The 15,025-nt window shown below is 40.9% G+C and overlaps 1 protein-coding gene across 1 annotated transcript in view; it reads left to right on the forward strand.

Annotated features, from left to right (window-relative positions):
• exoc2 (exocyst complex component 2) overlaps window positions 1-15,025 on the forward strand; it is a 44,754-nt gene that overhangs the window by 11,813 nt on the left and 17,916 nt on the right. The window contains exons 3-10 of the mRNA XM_041040076.1: window positions 72-248; window positions 1,625-1,751; window positions 4,093-4,206; window positions 5,468-5,592; window positions 10,938-11,018; window positions 12,720-12,865; window positions 14,112-14,193; window positions 14,318-14,420. Coding sequence (XP_040896010.1) covers window positions 72-248; window positions 1,625-1,751; window positions 4,093-4,206; window positions 5,468-5,592; window positions 10,938-11,018; window positions 12,720-12,865; window positions 14,112-14,193; window positions 14,318-14,420 — 955 coding nt within the window. The remainder of the gene's footprint in view (window positions 1-71; window positions 249-1,624; window positions 1,752-4,092; window positions 4,207-5,467; window positions 5,593-10,937; window positions 11,019-12,719; window positions 12,866-14,111; window positions 14,194-14,317; window positions 14,421-15,025) is intronic.

Genomic DNA, 15,025 nt, shown 5'->3' on the forward strand with positions numbered 1-15,025 from the left:
TTTATTTGTGCTGTCACAGTGCGTCTGCATCTCTCACCCTTTTCACCTTTTCCCCCTCTCTTCCGTCTCAGGTCTGTCGATCTGCGGCCATAACTGCCTACTGACAGCCGAGTGGATGTCAGCCAGCAAGATAGTGTGCCGTGTGGGCCCTGCCAAAGACGACAAGGGAGAGATCATCGTCACCACCAAGTCCGGAGGTCTCGGCACCTCCACGGTCTCATTCAAACTGCTCAGACCAGAGAGGATTGGTAAGGACAAAAAAAAAAGAGACAGAATCATAGACAAAAGTATTTGCAACTGCTACTAACAATGACTACATTAGCAGTTAATCTCTTGGTTATTTGTTGGAAAAAGCCATTTATTATTGAGCTTTTAAATTGTCAGAAAATAGTGAAATGTGCCTGTTGGAACCTCTGTGGTTTGCTGTATTCAGCCAACAGCTCAAAACCCAAAGATGTTGAACTGACAATGAAAAAAACAAAGAAAAGGAGAAAATGGTCAGATTTAAGTTTTTGCTTGATAATAATTTTCTGAAAATGATTAATTGGTTCAAAATTGTTATTGTTTTATTATCTGTGAAATAACCAACAAATCCTTTCAACACCACTCCCAGCCTATTGGTGTAGCACAATTTATTTTTCCCCAAGTCACGAGTTTGTCTCAAAAGGCTTTACAATCTGTATGTCACTCTCTATGTTTTCGTTTCGGACGAGGAACGTTTCTCCACAAAAACAAACTTAATCAGAATAAAAAAAAGGAGTCTGGGAGGACTCGCACAAAAGAGGAGAGATCTCTATGGTGGGCGAGGGAGCTTCACGCCCTGCAACTTTAAAATAGACAAAACATAAACAAAAGTGAAGCGTGTTCATCATTTTAACAAATTGCAAACTGCAAATAAATAAAACAAGAAAAATCTGAGGAACACATTAACCAAAAAGCGATGAAAATTCCTGGATGTATGACTTGCTGAAGTTTACCACACGTCTTGTTGGAAAATTAACCAACAATGTTTATTTTAGTTTTAACAATCTGTTGTATGATTCCAATATTACTAAAGATATTGAATATACACATATTATTAGTCTTTCACTAATTACACCAGCATGTTCATCAGTTTTTGTGTACCCTGGAAACTTTTTCTATATACTATTTCCTTGTTTCTTTATGCCACATATTATAGTTAGATTTTTCTTTAGCATTTTTACTAAATGCAACATCAAAACAATGACAATTTCTTTCTTTGTTTGCTTGTATCTTGTCCATTTGCACATTAAGCTGAGCTCTCTGGGCCACTGCGCATTCCTCTTTCCCTGGCTATTCATAGGTATTGTGCCATATGTTAAGAGTAGACAGAAGTGGCGATTACAAAAATTACAATAGGGAGAAACATAATAACAACATAAAGTGATTAAAAAGTAAAACAAAATATAAGGTACAGATAGTATAATATTAAGTACATGCTAAGTGTAAAAAGTTAGTGTTTCCTATATGAAATTCAGTGTTTTGAATGTGTATGTTTGCATGTGTGCAATGTGAGAGACGCTGTGTGTGTGAGCGCACATCTGGGATGTGTTGTAAAGCTCAGTGACGTGTCTGTCCTGTCCTGTCCTGCCCTGTCCTGCAGGTATCCTGGACCAGTCTGCTGTGTGGGTGGATGAGATGAACTACTACGACATGAGGACTGACCGCAACAAAGGCATCTCCCCCCTCTCCCTGCGACCCAGCAATCCATTGGGCATCGACATAGACAAGTACAGACCGACAGCATACGAATGCACACACAAAACACTCAGCACAATCACACCACCATAAACACATTCGCTCTAGTCATTGAGTCATGGTTTACATCCCTAAACAGAAACAAACTCTCCCCATATGCAGGCGTTTGAAATATTATGCCAACATAGCAATGGCTGAACAGCCTCTAACCACCACACACAGGGACTGGAAACAGAATAATTGTGTATAAAGCAGGGAGGACAACGCTAGAAAAGGATTTGGAAAGAGCTAAGGCAGTGACCCACACGCACGGACATATACCGCCTCAGAGCAGGCGGCGTGGTGCTTCCTCCCACGTGCCAGGCAGGGAGTGCAGAAGTTGTAATATATAGTTTGTGTTGTCGGGTTCTGGCATTTCTGGGTTAGTGTTTGTTTGGTTTAGAGGGGCCGGGGGTAAGTGACTCGCTCGTGACCAGAGACAAGACCCCATAAACAGGCTGTACCATCCACTCACCTCCCAGGTTTGCCTCAAACATCCAGCATGCGTTCTACACAATTCTCTTTGACAGCAGTAAGAATTGACCTGTTGCACGAAGGCCTTCACAGGTCGGAGATGTTTTGTTTGTTAAAAAGCATCGCTCTGTTGTCTGTTCTGTCTACATGGTTGTGTACATCTTTGTGTAGTGATGTCACTGGACGGTTATTCAGCCGTAGCTGTTTACGCCAGCTGTTCATAACGTCATACTTGGCCAAGTTATAAAGTAAGTGTTTAGCTAGAGGAGACTGATCAGTCACTAAATTAGAACTGTGTAAACCACACAAAGTTGCTTCTTACATAAAGTTTTGTTGAACTAATAATAAAACTCACTTGCAACAAAAAACACAATGTATATAAGTGGACAACATATTTGACCTGACACTCAGATTGAAATACTGTCTAATAAATTGTTTAAGCTGGAGTTATAATGTAGAGACTCCACTGAACAAACAGTGTCAGTGATAATTGAGAATTACAGCAATAGTCCATGTCTGCTTATTATGAAATACATATATTTCTTCAAGTATAGAGAGTGAAACAAATACAAACAATATAACCAGGTATTACTAACTTTTGCAGGTAAATAATATGTTGCTTGTTGTAGACCAGGCTAATACAACTTCATAGCTTTATAGTATATACAGCTTTATAGTTTCTGGATATATGAATAGCTGCTGCAACCTGACTCAGGACTCCAGAGGAAGCTTTCTAGTGAAAGAATTAATTCCATCAGTAGCTTAGCATTTTCGTACGTGTGCTGTAGTCTCTGTCAGACGTGAAATGCTAAAATTATAATATAGTACAACATAAGGAGTATGTACAAGCCTCGATTGTGTGTCTGTCACAACACAGTAGTGGAACATACTACACAGGACTCCAGTGATTATTAAATGTAACATAGATTACAGAGTAGTGGTCGTAAAACAGTCTCGTATATTGTTTGGTGTCTTCTGGGTTTAGACTGAACACAAAAGGAGCAAGCCCAGCATTTTTCTGTTGCCCTGTATTTTCCTCAAATACACTCACTTCTTGTGCATTTTCATTTTTCCTTCGCCATGAATTTCACCACACTGAAGAAAACTAGCATTAATAAATTAAGTTAATGTCAGTGTTATTTATGTTGCTCAAAATATAGTGTATAGCGATAATATAGAAATTTGAAACTTGCACTTTCATTCAGTTTTGCATCTTCACTGTTGCAGTGTTTCCACCTGCAGAAATAATATTTTATGTCCCTAATATTTGTAGAAATAATACAATTTTTTCATTCATATGCATGAATCAGTGTGTGTGATGTGATGTGTTTGTTCCCTCTGCGCACGTGTTTATTTGTACATGCATCACAAAGTGTATTCTTGTATATAGATTTTCTGTGTCACCGACTGAAATACCGTACTGTCCGTGTGTTAGTTTTTCTACATATGTGTGGTAGCTGCAGAGTGGGTGGTGGTGTTGGTGGGGGTTTGGTTTGTGTAGACCATGGGTCATTAGTAGAGATCAAGACTCCCTAATGAGTACTGGGTCCTCCAGGGGCACCCAGGCGTCACACACTGCACTTCCCACGCCAAGCTCTCCCGACCTAGGTACTTCTTGGCTGCACACTGCCCCCTGCTGGAAGTGTTGTTGCCAACATCAAATTAAAACTGTATCTCACAATTCACAGTTTATCATTAATATATTTATTAGTTAGTTATTAGTTATTATATCTATTCTTTGTTTAGTGTCACCAGTGTTAGCAGTGTCTTGATTTGATCCTTGGTGTTTTTCTGCTGTTTATTTACTGGACATCTAGATACTGTGCATCTTTTCATTTTTGTTCATTTGTCTTCTCCCAGGGGCAAAATCCCACAGAGTGACATGGAGCTGACATTTCCAGGAATGAGTGGAGACTTCACCAGTGAAAACTTCTCTGCCACCTGGTACCTCATAGAAAACCATGCAGGATCCAGGTAGGTCCTTTATTACCACTAATCTACTACTAAAAGTTACCATCCCTCATAACTATTAATAAGGATGGGAAAAAAGATAAAGCAAAAACAGCAGTTAAACTTCTATTCCTTTGTCCAAAGCTGCTTAAAAAACAATGTGAGTCTTAATTTGCTGGAGACCCACCAGTTAGCTGAAATAGCTGTATAAGAGACATAAAAGACAGGAGGCTTCAGGGTGATGGGTGATGCGAAGGCAAAGCTGCTGGGATTTAATTCCCTTTGGTTTGACTGGGTAGTGCAGCAAATGTGAGGTGGGTTCTGGCATGTCCTGTTCACTGTCCTACTGACTGGCTGGTTTCTCGGGGCTGCCTTTTCAGCAGGGATTGCAGTAACACTCCTTGCTGAGAGGGGAGATCACTGTCGGGTAAACTGTTGTGTTGCAAAAGAAACTTTACCTTTACACTCTCACTAAGCCAACAGATGATTGAAAATTAAAACTTATAATATAAGTAATTTTTCAAGCACCAGGTTCTCAAATTTTAATATTTTCACTTTAAAAAAAAATTCTATGATAATAGAACTACATATATTTTGGGCTTTGGATTGTTGGTAAGGTAAAACATGACAGTTAAAGGGAGATGACTAAATTGATTTGAAAATGGAAGAACACATCAGGGGGTTTTTATTATGGGTTTTATTTTGAAGTTAATTTTCTTGGCTGAAACTACACATTGTCATTTGGTCCTTCACACAACAGTTAGGTATGTAGATGAGGCAGCCTGCTGACCCAAAACCTCAGAGTCCAGTTGACTGTCATGTCAGGGCAGAGGAGAGTTATTTTGGACTCTCCTGGCTTCCTCTCCCCCTGCTTAGCCTTCCAGTAACCCAGACCCCAGGATCCAGCATGACCAGGGGCCTCTGTTTGGACCTCGCTGGGTGACTGTTTCTTCCTGCGGAGGAAACCTCACTCAAGACACACAGACACGCACTCACACTGGATAACAGATGTGTGTGTTCAGAAAAAAATGTTTCTCTGCACAGGCATGCATGCTTATGTGAGCTGTGTAGTTAAATATACTTGCACAACAAAACTGAAAAGTTATATAAAGTTATAGTGTTATGGTACTGAAATTTGCACTTCTCTATGTATTTGGGTTTGGGACTGTTGGAAATGAGCTCTCTGAAGAGTGTGCATTTTTCTCACATTTTACAGACTCAGTGATTTATCATTTTCCTGAGAAGCATTAATGTCTTGGAAATATTGTTTTTGTTGTTTCTTCAGTTTTGAGCAGTTGAAGGTTGCAGCCAGTAACCTGAAGAAGCAGGCTACTAAGAAGAATGAGGGGAGTCTGGCCTACGTGAAAGGAGGTCTCAGTACGTTCTTTGAGGCTCAGGATGCTCTGGCAGGTGAGGGGGATTAACACATTCTTGTTTGCCGTGGAATCGCACCAAATGGTCTACAATTAATGCACAAACTTCCAAATCCTCAGTCTTCATCTCTGCTCAGAAAAGAGCTCTTGATGTTTGGAGAGTGTGTAAGTGTGTCTCTCTGGGGGTTTTTTTTTCTCCCCACATGCGGTTTAGCAGTGATTGATTAAAGAGGTTCAGCTGGAACGCTGTGTGAAAACCCTCCACTTTGTACCACTTTTACACCAGCCAACCACAACACGGCTAATTCACCTTCATCAAAATCAGATCAGCTCTCACCTGTTACACACAGTCTCGCTTGAGTCTCTCTGGAGCCTGCAAGCGGACACACACACATGCACTGAGGAAAAGTCCAACCCAAAAAGATTTCAAGGTAGCAGAGACTGACTGCTGTCGCTCTGCCAGGTACCTCAAATCAATTGTTCGCTTCATCATTCATACTTTTGTCTGTTTACTCCCTGCCCCCGCCATAGCCGCTCAGTTACTTCCGCTTACTATTTATACGTACACTTTTCTGCCTCCATCATTATTATTATTGCTTTCCGTATGTTTGTGCCCTGGTTGGGACAGAGGCAATGTTTTCATTGTTAGTGGCTGAATCTAAATAAACGGAGCAGCCCAGCACAATACAAGCCAGAGTATTAGGACAGATAATGCTGATAACAGACCCAATATGACCAATGGGAACAATGCACAGTCATTCTCACGTTCAGACTGAGCGTGCCTACTGTGTGCCCACTGCCCCAATGGGAAATGTACAGTCTCCACAGATGGAGGAAGCACTACGCCATAGATGGACTCAAGTGACCTCTGGACCAAGAGGTTATAGTGATACTTTATGACCTGAGTGACAGGATGGGATTTACTGTATTGGCCTGAGTATTAGACAACCCTGATTATTAGACACCCAGTTTGCTTTACAACACCTGTTTTAAAGACTCTTTGAAGATAAGAAACCCTTTGAATTAAACAAGGTAGGCAGATATAGCAGTAAATCATTTTAAATCAAATAACCAACAAACAAGATAAATTATTGTTGAGGGGTCTTTTTAATTCTGTTGTATGATTTCAAAGAGAATCAGCATTAACCAATTGAAACTAGTTTGTAGTGATTTTGAAAGGTTTTTACGAGCTTAACAATAGTTCTGGTAATCAGCAGTGTTTGGTAAGGTGGCTTGATTCATTACTCCAAATTAATGCTAATGTTGCTCAGTGTCTGCTTGATGTGTAAACAGGCAAATGTTTGCTAACATGTTTTCCATGTTATGACATGTTGACCTTTACAGCTTGTGCGGCCTCACCCAAGTGACCAAAAAAAAAAATCAATTAATGCCACTTTAAAACATAATTTTCACATCTGTGTTAAGTTTGTCTAAGTGTGTTTTTAAGTGAGGCCGGCAGACGTTCCTTCACGGTCAGCCTTTTTGGTAGAAGTTGTAATGACTGTTAGTATTTTCCAAGCTGTCCTGTCTGGGCATGACATTTTCTACACTTTCTACTTGTTTTCACTTAATCTTAGTCATAAATTTACTCCCTTCATGGCAAGAAGAAATAATGTGTAGGAGTGATTAGAAAGCTCTGTGGGTTAAACTAAACACTTTTGACTTATTCTACTTATAAACAAACATCAACAAACTTGCTAGCGTATTAACAATAAAACTACAAACATCAAACAAGTGCAACACAACTGTATGTTAAAGGAGCAGGTTCACTGTGTAACATTAGAGCAGGTAATCACTTTGTCCAGAGTTGTGAATCCATATATGTCTACTCCTTGAATATCGTACATCTCCCAGTCATCAAATATCATTTCCACAGAAAACATTGTCTCATAATTGGACCAGTTTCTGAGTTCTGTCCTCTCACCATGACTCATTACAGCTCTGCAACATCCTTTCTTGGCCAAGTTTTGGCTCTCAGTCATAAAAAACGAAGTGGTGGCTCAGAATGGATAGCTCAAGTGGAGATATTCTGTATACTAGGTATGGTCGGCCAAACCGACATACCAGCCAGCACGCTAATAGCAGCCAACCAGCTTGAGACAGCTCTGCAGTAGCTCAATGCCAGGCCTAGTTAGCACAGCTGTTTGAGCAACTGTGAAGCCTTTCTTTGTCTCTCAGCAGCGTTTGGCACGTCTCTGATGTTCTGCGTCGGTCCAAATGAACCTCACCTGAGATGGAGCAGTGAAAACTCAAAAGAAATTAACAGGGCGCTTGTGTGTTTTCCTTGTTCATAATGTGCTGTGTCGGAGGCTGCAGTGCTCACAGCCCTCTCAGTCACCATCAAGACATTTTTGTCTCCTCTCCTGTTTATTTTCATTTCTGCTTGCATGTGAGATTTTTATTGATGACTTTAATAGAAGTCTGGAGTTATTTTTTAATCCAGAGTGTAGTGCTGCTGGCAAGGTGGAAACGAGGAAGTGAAGCCAAATTTGGAAAGAGAAATGAGGCGGATAGAAAATATTTAGTGCAAAGAGCAGGACTTTAATATCCGTGGGGTTTCTCTCCCTCCTTCTCTTTTTCTTGTCCCCACTAATTGCCTCTTAATTGCTCTCCAGTATAGCTAAACCATCTCCAAAAGAAATAGCAAAACAAAATCCCATGTCTCTTTTTCATGAACTATGAACTCTGTGCTTAAGCACACACTTTAGACTTTTGCATCTGCAAATCACAAATCTTGTTAATTCCAGTGCTGTTTGGGTTAGATAGCTAATGTTGGCTTTTGGCAAATGGAGAAAGACGTCTGGGAGCTCCAGCCAGCTTTTTAGTGGGTGATATTCTCAGATCTCCCTGTGGATCAGAAGTGCATGACCAAGTTGCAAGACCTCAAAGATGTGTTTTTGAAATTGGGAAGAAGGATTCATCCTAAACACAGGATCAGTATGGGGGTTGATACAGACCTTATTAAGCAGATCTGTTATTGACAAGTTCTCCAATCCACATAAATCATAAATAAAAATGTTCTGTCAATGTCATTATAAAATCCAGTGTTTCTGATACATTTACATTTTAAGGCTTGATGAACTGCCGTTTTAGCATTACAATAATCAAGAACACGTTTAAACTTGCTTTAAGAAAATACAATATTAACATACATTTAAGAGTAAAGAGAAAACCGTAAAACAAGATGTCATTGAAAGATGTATGTATAAAGGTCGGTGGACAACCTGACATATAGATAACGACTTTGACCCAGAGAAGAAATGCAGCATCACTCACACAGGATCCCAGAGTCAGACCAGGTCACAGGTTAGATCCTCTAGATGTAAGCCATTTTTCGCCTTTGTCAGGTGGCCTAGTTACTAATGTATAAAATTTGAGGTATGTTGTGGGCTAAATGAACATCAAATAATCAAATAATATAGTTTCAAGTCCCTATATGTTGAATTTCTGACATTTTATGACTTTTATTGCGTCTTTTTATTAGTCTTTTGATTTTTCTATATATGGCTTCAAGAAATTTCATCATTGTTTTTGCTCACTCCATTGGCAGATTTTTTTGTTTGACACAATGTAAACACTCTCATGTGAACCAGCACAGACTGGTGAAAGAAATGGAAGGTTTTGACCATAGTAACTGTTTGGTTGTGGAGCCTCTGTGACAAATTGAGCCCTGCTTCTGAGACAGGGACACTCCAGCTGACTGACTGACTGTCTGTCAGGGAGTCCAGGGTTGTTGCTACTAAAATGTTGAAATTTGAGGTTTTTCATTGTTGTGTGAAAGGGAAGTCTCCCAGTGATGCAGGAAGCGGAACGGCTACCGTGTTCCAAAAATGCCAGATTCCCAGGGCCTATTCCCTGAGCCCCCAGCCCCAGCAGGAGTCAAAACATCTCCAGCTTTAGAATCCAGGGACACTGTATTTTTATTCTTATTCATTTTTTTTTTCCCCCAATGGTTCCAGGAAGTGAAGCGGGTGCTGCAGCTCTTCCTCAGGTCCTGGCTGTGTGTGTTATCCGGACCCTGACCTGATGTTTAGCTTAGCTGTGACGTCATCAGCCCTTCAGTATGTGACAGACGCAGAGGACACACAGCTGGCAACAGGGCAGGGGGGAGTGTGGAGATACGAAGCAGACCTCCTGTGTGTGTGCGTGTGCGTGCTCTCCCCTGTACACTCCCACGTCTACGTGTTTTTGTCCTAACCTGCATCTGGCCACATTTTCTGCTGTTCCAGAGGTCCACTAAAGGGCCAGCGACGTCTGTAGTGATTAGGCAATGGCATGTTTGAACAGCGTGTTTTAGGAATACCTCGGCCTCTGCCTCGAGGCTTCTGTCTGTCAGAATGGACCCACATATTTATTTACAGAATTCTCCCCCCTTCACTTTGCCTCCCGCTCCCTCTGCTGTCTCCAAGTTCTGCTAACAGCCAGTGTTTGTAGTGGAACAACTGTGAGAGAAGAAGGAAGGCATGGAAGCGAGAGGATCATTATCCTTTTTCTTTTTTCTGTCTCTTAACTTCATTCTTGAGATGTCTGCCTGTTGCATATTTGAATCGCTCCACAAGTGTGTATGAGAAGGTCTCCCAAACCTTCTTCACCTCTCTTCCACTTTGTCAATAAACCCACACTGCAGCTCTCAGCGCCCAGCTGCCCACTGCTGCACACCATTTATTTATTCACTAGGGTAGCCACACCACTCTCTCTCCGTCTTTTTCTCTCTCTCTGTTTTCTCCCCTCGTTCCCTCTTTTCAAATCCCCTCTCCCGCGTAAAGCTCTTAATGCTAAGTGATGGATACAAGCCATCAGAGAGTCCACCCAACCCCCCCTTCCCTCCCCTCAGCAGTCATTTTTGGCATCCAGACCTCTAGCTCTGCCTCCCCAAATGTTATTTTTCAGACAGTTGAAACATTTTAGATTCACATTACCTCCAGGTCAAAGGGTTCCAAATGTCCCAAGACCACAAAACTGTACTATTAATTGCTTTGGTTAGGTGAATTGATCCGGTACAGTCACCACTGGGACAAGGACAGGTCCTCTGTTGCGTGGGAACAGGCGCAAGGGAGGTGGGGGTGGGAGAGGCGGGTTCTGTAGCTGCATCTGTGGGTGGAGAACCGGCGAGGTTATCTCTCATCTACCACTGGGTTAGGGCCTGTTTATTGTTTTACCTTCGGTTCCTGAAATTGAAAATGTTCCTGTCTCCGGGGACTACACGTTGGTTACTCTACAGTGCAGAGAACCTAAATTTATTTTCTGACCCCCCCCCCCCCCCCCCCCCCACATGTTTCTTACCAGGTCCACATTCATGCTAACATTTATCGTTTCTCTGATTTTATTTAATTTTATTCTGTTCATCACAATCCTTTGCAATAAAACTGACTTATTTTGCAGCGATCCACCAGAGGCTGGAGTCAGATGGCACAGAGAAGGTGGAGGGATCAATGACCCAGCGACTAGAAAACATCCTCAACAGTAAGCATCTTTTCATTTAGAGTCCAACCTCAAGAGAAATTGCAAATGTTGTTTATTTATTGCACTCCCCATGATAGTGTACGGATTCAGCTTTTGGGACATTTCCCCCCTAAACATATCCCTTGAGCACATAAAGGCCCCATTTGATGTGTCACACACTGGTAGCCAATGACAATAATGTATGTATTGTATCTCAAGCTGGTTTGAAAAATCAGTTTAAATCTAGATGCATTTCTATATTCCGCAGTCTCGGGTGCATTTGACTTGGCTGTCTAGTCAACTTAAAATGCATCAACAAGCAAAGGCATACAATACAGAAAATACCACATTTATTATGCCAGTAAACGTAATTAAATCTAATGATATAATTAACAGTCATTAAAGTTATTTTGTCATCTTTTTTGTACCCTTCATTATTCATTCAGATTTTATTTATTTTCTATTTATTTATTTTTCATACTTCAACATAGAATGGGGAGGTACAGGAAACCAACTCCTCCAAATCCTTGCTCCATTTTGACTCCTTTACTTCAGAAACATCCTCCTCTTACAGTTTACATTCAGCATTTTCCAAACATGTACCTTTATACATAAGGTACAGTTCTGAAAGGGAAATCTTTCAAGTCATTAATTCAAACAGTAAACTGGTCATTTCATTTTTATTTTCCGACATATCTTATTTTTCCATAAGATATTTCTCCTTAACCTTGTTTTAATTTTTAATGCATTTCTACCTCAAATAATACACACACACACAGACACACACACACACACTCTGTGGGTATTGTTTTGTATTGTTTAGGTAGGTGTAAGGAATCTGCCCTTTCTGGGCTTTTTCACTCCCTGTACATTCCTGTACACTGCTATTTGTATATCCTTTGTTTGATTTTAGCCAGGTTTAGATAAAAGAGCTCAAAGAGCAAAGTAATGATGGGAGGGGGCACTCTGATTCTGTGCAGCCCAGCTTCAGTATCACACACTGATACACTGTCCGCACAGACCAAACACGTGTACACTGTGTATGTTTAGTAACCTTTGTAGGTCTTCCTCTCTTTAGCGAGGAGATCCCTCAGCAGATCCTGTGTTCCCACCCTCTCATCTCATACTTGATAATGTGACTGCTCTAATGGAGGGTCAATAAGCAGGTCCTTTTCCTGGAGTCTAGAGTAAATAAGCATCCCAGCCGGACGTAGCTTTCATCCCCACAACCTCAGAGTTGAGGTCCCACAACCCAGGGGGGCCGGGCCACTGTTCACCCCCAAAACTCAATGTGTCGACAAAACTCACAGCACCAATCACCAAATAACAAAACAGGAATTTACCAATTCACCAATCTTCATGGTGGGTGAAAAAAGTAGTCCTCTGTTCGGTCCTATGCTGTTTCTCCTTTAGGCATTTTGTTTTGCTGGTGGGGTTTTGTTTTGATTAGAAGAACTTGGGTTTTTTTTTTCTACGTGACGCCACTTGCGAGGCCACCCACGAATCCAGTTAGTTGTGCAAAGGTTCCACCAAGCTGTTTGATTAAGAGATAGCTGTCACTTTCTCCTTAGCCTTTCAGTCTCTACTCCTGCTTCTCTCTCTGTCAGATAACATACAGAGCGGGAAGAAAACCAGAGATCGACAATAAGAGGGAAATTTCTCATTTTCTCCTGGCTCTTTCACTCTCACTCACTCTTTCACTCTCTCCGTCTCTTCTCGTAGGAGCGAGCGATACCGCAGATACTCTTTTCCAGGAGGTCTTGGGCCGGAAAGACAAAGCTGACTCCACACGCAACGCACTCAATGTGCTGCAGCGTTTCAAGTTTCTCTTCAACCTGCCACTCAACATTGAGCGCAATATCCAAAAGGTATAATTCACACACAAGTCTACACACGTGGAGTAAAAAATAACAACAGAAACGCCAGTTCAAAAAATAATGTAACTATCAGCTACCAGTGTAATATAAAATGAATTAAACTACCCTTCTCATTCAGAGCAGCCTCAGTCCTACTCGTAGTGCTGTCATATGAGCCCTGAGCTCTGTGTAATGAGATATTAGATCGTTCACCAGGAGAGGAAAGCTTTCATTGCTCTGAGTGATGGAGGTTGTAAAAATCTATTCTGCAGTCTGCACTCACGGGACTTCCTTGATAATGCAGTGTTTAGATCTGGTTATTTGTGAGACCATTGTTTTCATCCTGGTGTTAATGAAACTAATCTTGAGTCCATTTAGCTGTCATAACAGGACATTGTTGTCTAAAAAATATGGCAGCAGAGAGAAATGCTTTCACTGTACGATGAACCAAGTCCTGTGGCTTAATATCCTTGGCTATTATAAAAATAAGCAACCATGAAACCTAACGGCTCCCACGAGAAGCTTCTCGTGCCATTACAAGTCCACCACTGTGTGTAACCTCACTTCGCTTTGCTTGATTTTATTGTCATTTTGTGGTAAACTTTCTTCATAGCCACTACTAAAAATACAACAGAAGACATACGGTGAAGAAATACATATATACATGTACACATAAGCCAAAACTACAGAAACCATCAAAAACAAATGAACCAGTGGCATAGCTACCACTGCTTAACATGGAGTAACATAATACTGCTTGATTCTTGTTACACAGGCTTCAAAAGGCGCTTCTTGATGTACAGATGTTAATGGTAAAACGGAGGTGTTGATCAAAGCCTGTGGTAACCGTTGAGGCTGTAGATTTGCATCATGTTCATATTTGCCCTTGAAAGTAAACTTCAGCTGCGAAGTATTTACTGACCAGTTTTTGTGTGTTGACAGTTATTGTTTATTTTCAAACCAGTGCTTAAAACGTTTAATAAATGCAGATTGTGTTTTTCATTTTTATTGGAACATTTAGTTGTCTGAAGCTGCTTTCAGAACTCCTGCAGGCCTTACAAGGTGAATGCCATAGAGTACAATGCTTTGTAATCATTGATCGTTGCTTCAGAGATGAAGGGCTTTTTGATTCCTATTTCTCTATCTTTACAGTATATTTGTTCTAAGGATGACTGTGGTCCAGAGTCTCAGTCTCTGCCATGATTGATAAGCTAAAAAAAAAAAAAATGTTTGCCAACTGCGCTGACTTGTCTTTCAGGGAGATTACGATGTGGTGATCAATGACTATGAGAAAGCCAAATCCCTTTTTGGCAATACTGAGGTCCCTGTTTTTAAAAAAGGTAAACAGATTTTTTCCCTTGTTTTCACTTCAACAGTTAAATGAAATTAGCTTCCAGCCTTGTGAAAACAGATTATTGTAATTGTGAATACCATTATTTTTTTTTGTTCCTCTACTCTGTGTAGTATATGCTGAGGTTGAGACGAGGATTGGAGCTCTGAGGAGCCTCTTATTGGAGAAACTGCTGCAGACGCCATCAACGCTGCATGACCAGAAGCGATACATCAGGTCTCTTTACATATTTCTAATCCTGCTACATCTATTTCGAACCATCTGTCTGTATTCCACCCAGTCATGGTGCTGTGGTCTTAATACATCTCACACACTCTGATTTGTTTTTACATGTTGTAAAAAGTTAATTATCTACACATTTGTGCGTAGTTTTTTTCGTCATCTTCGTCTTTACACGCCATACATGTCTGCGTGTTGTCTACAATCTGTAAAGATCAAATATAAAGTCATGACATATTTCTTATACTCCATCATTACACTCCCTTTGGTTTCTTTGATGTCTGTCTTTGTCATCGTTTACAAGAACTTCATCCTCCATCTACTTTCTTCTGTCTGCCTCTCACTTTTCTCCGAATGATCACTAACCCTCTCAGCTTTCTGTTGCCCTACTCTCATTTCTGTTTCTATTTTTCTCTCTCCCTTGCCTGTATTTCCCTCTTTTTTTTCCCCTTCAACCATCTGCCCATTCATACTTGTGGTCTCTCCCGATTTATTATTGTTAAGACCAACCTGTCAGGATCACAGAGACCAGTTCTCAACCACACGGCAACATCTTTCATCCTGCTGCATTAGGCATGGCTCTGAACGCCCACTCAGCTCCT

The sequence above is a fragment of the Toxotes jaculatrix genome, chromosome 6 (genome assembly GCF_017976425.1).
Source record: "Toxotes jaculatrix isolate fToxJac2 chromosome 6, fToxJac2.pri, whole genome shotgun sequence".
Taxonomy (NCBI): Eukaryota; Metazoa; Chordata; class Actinopteri; family Toxotidae; genus Toxotes; species Toxotes jaculatrix.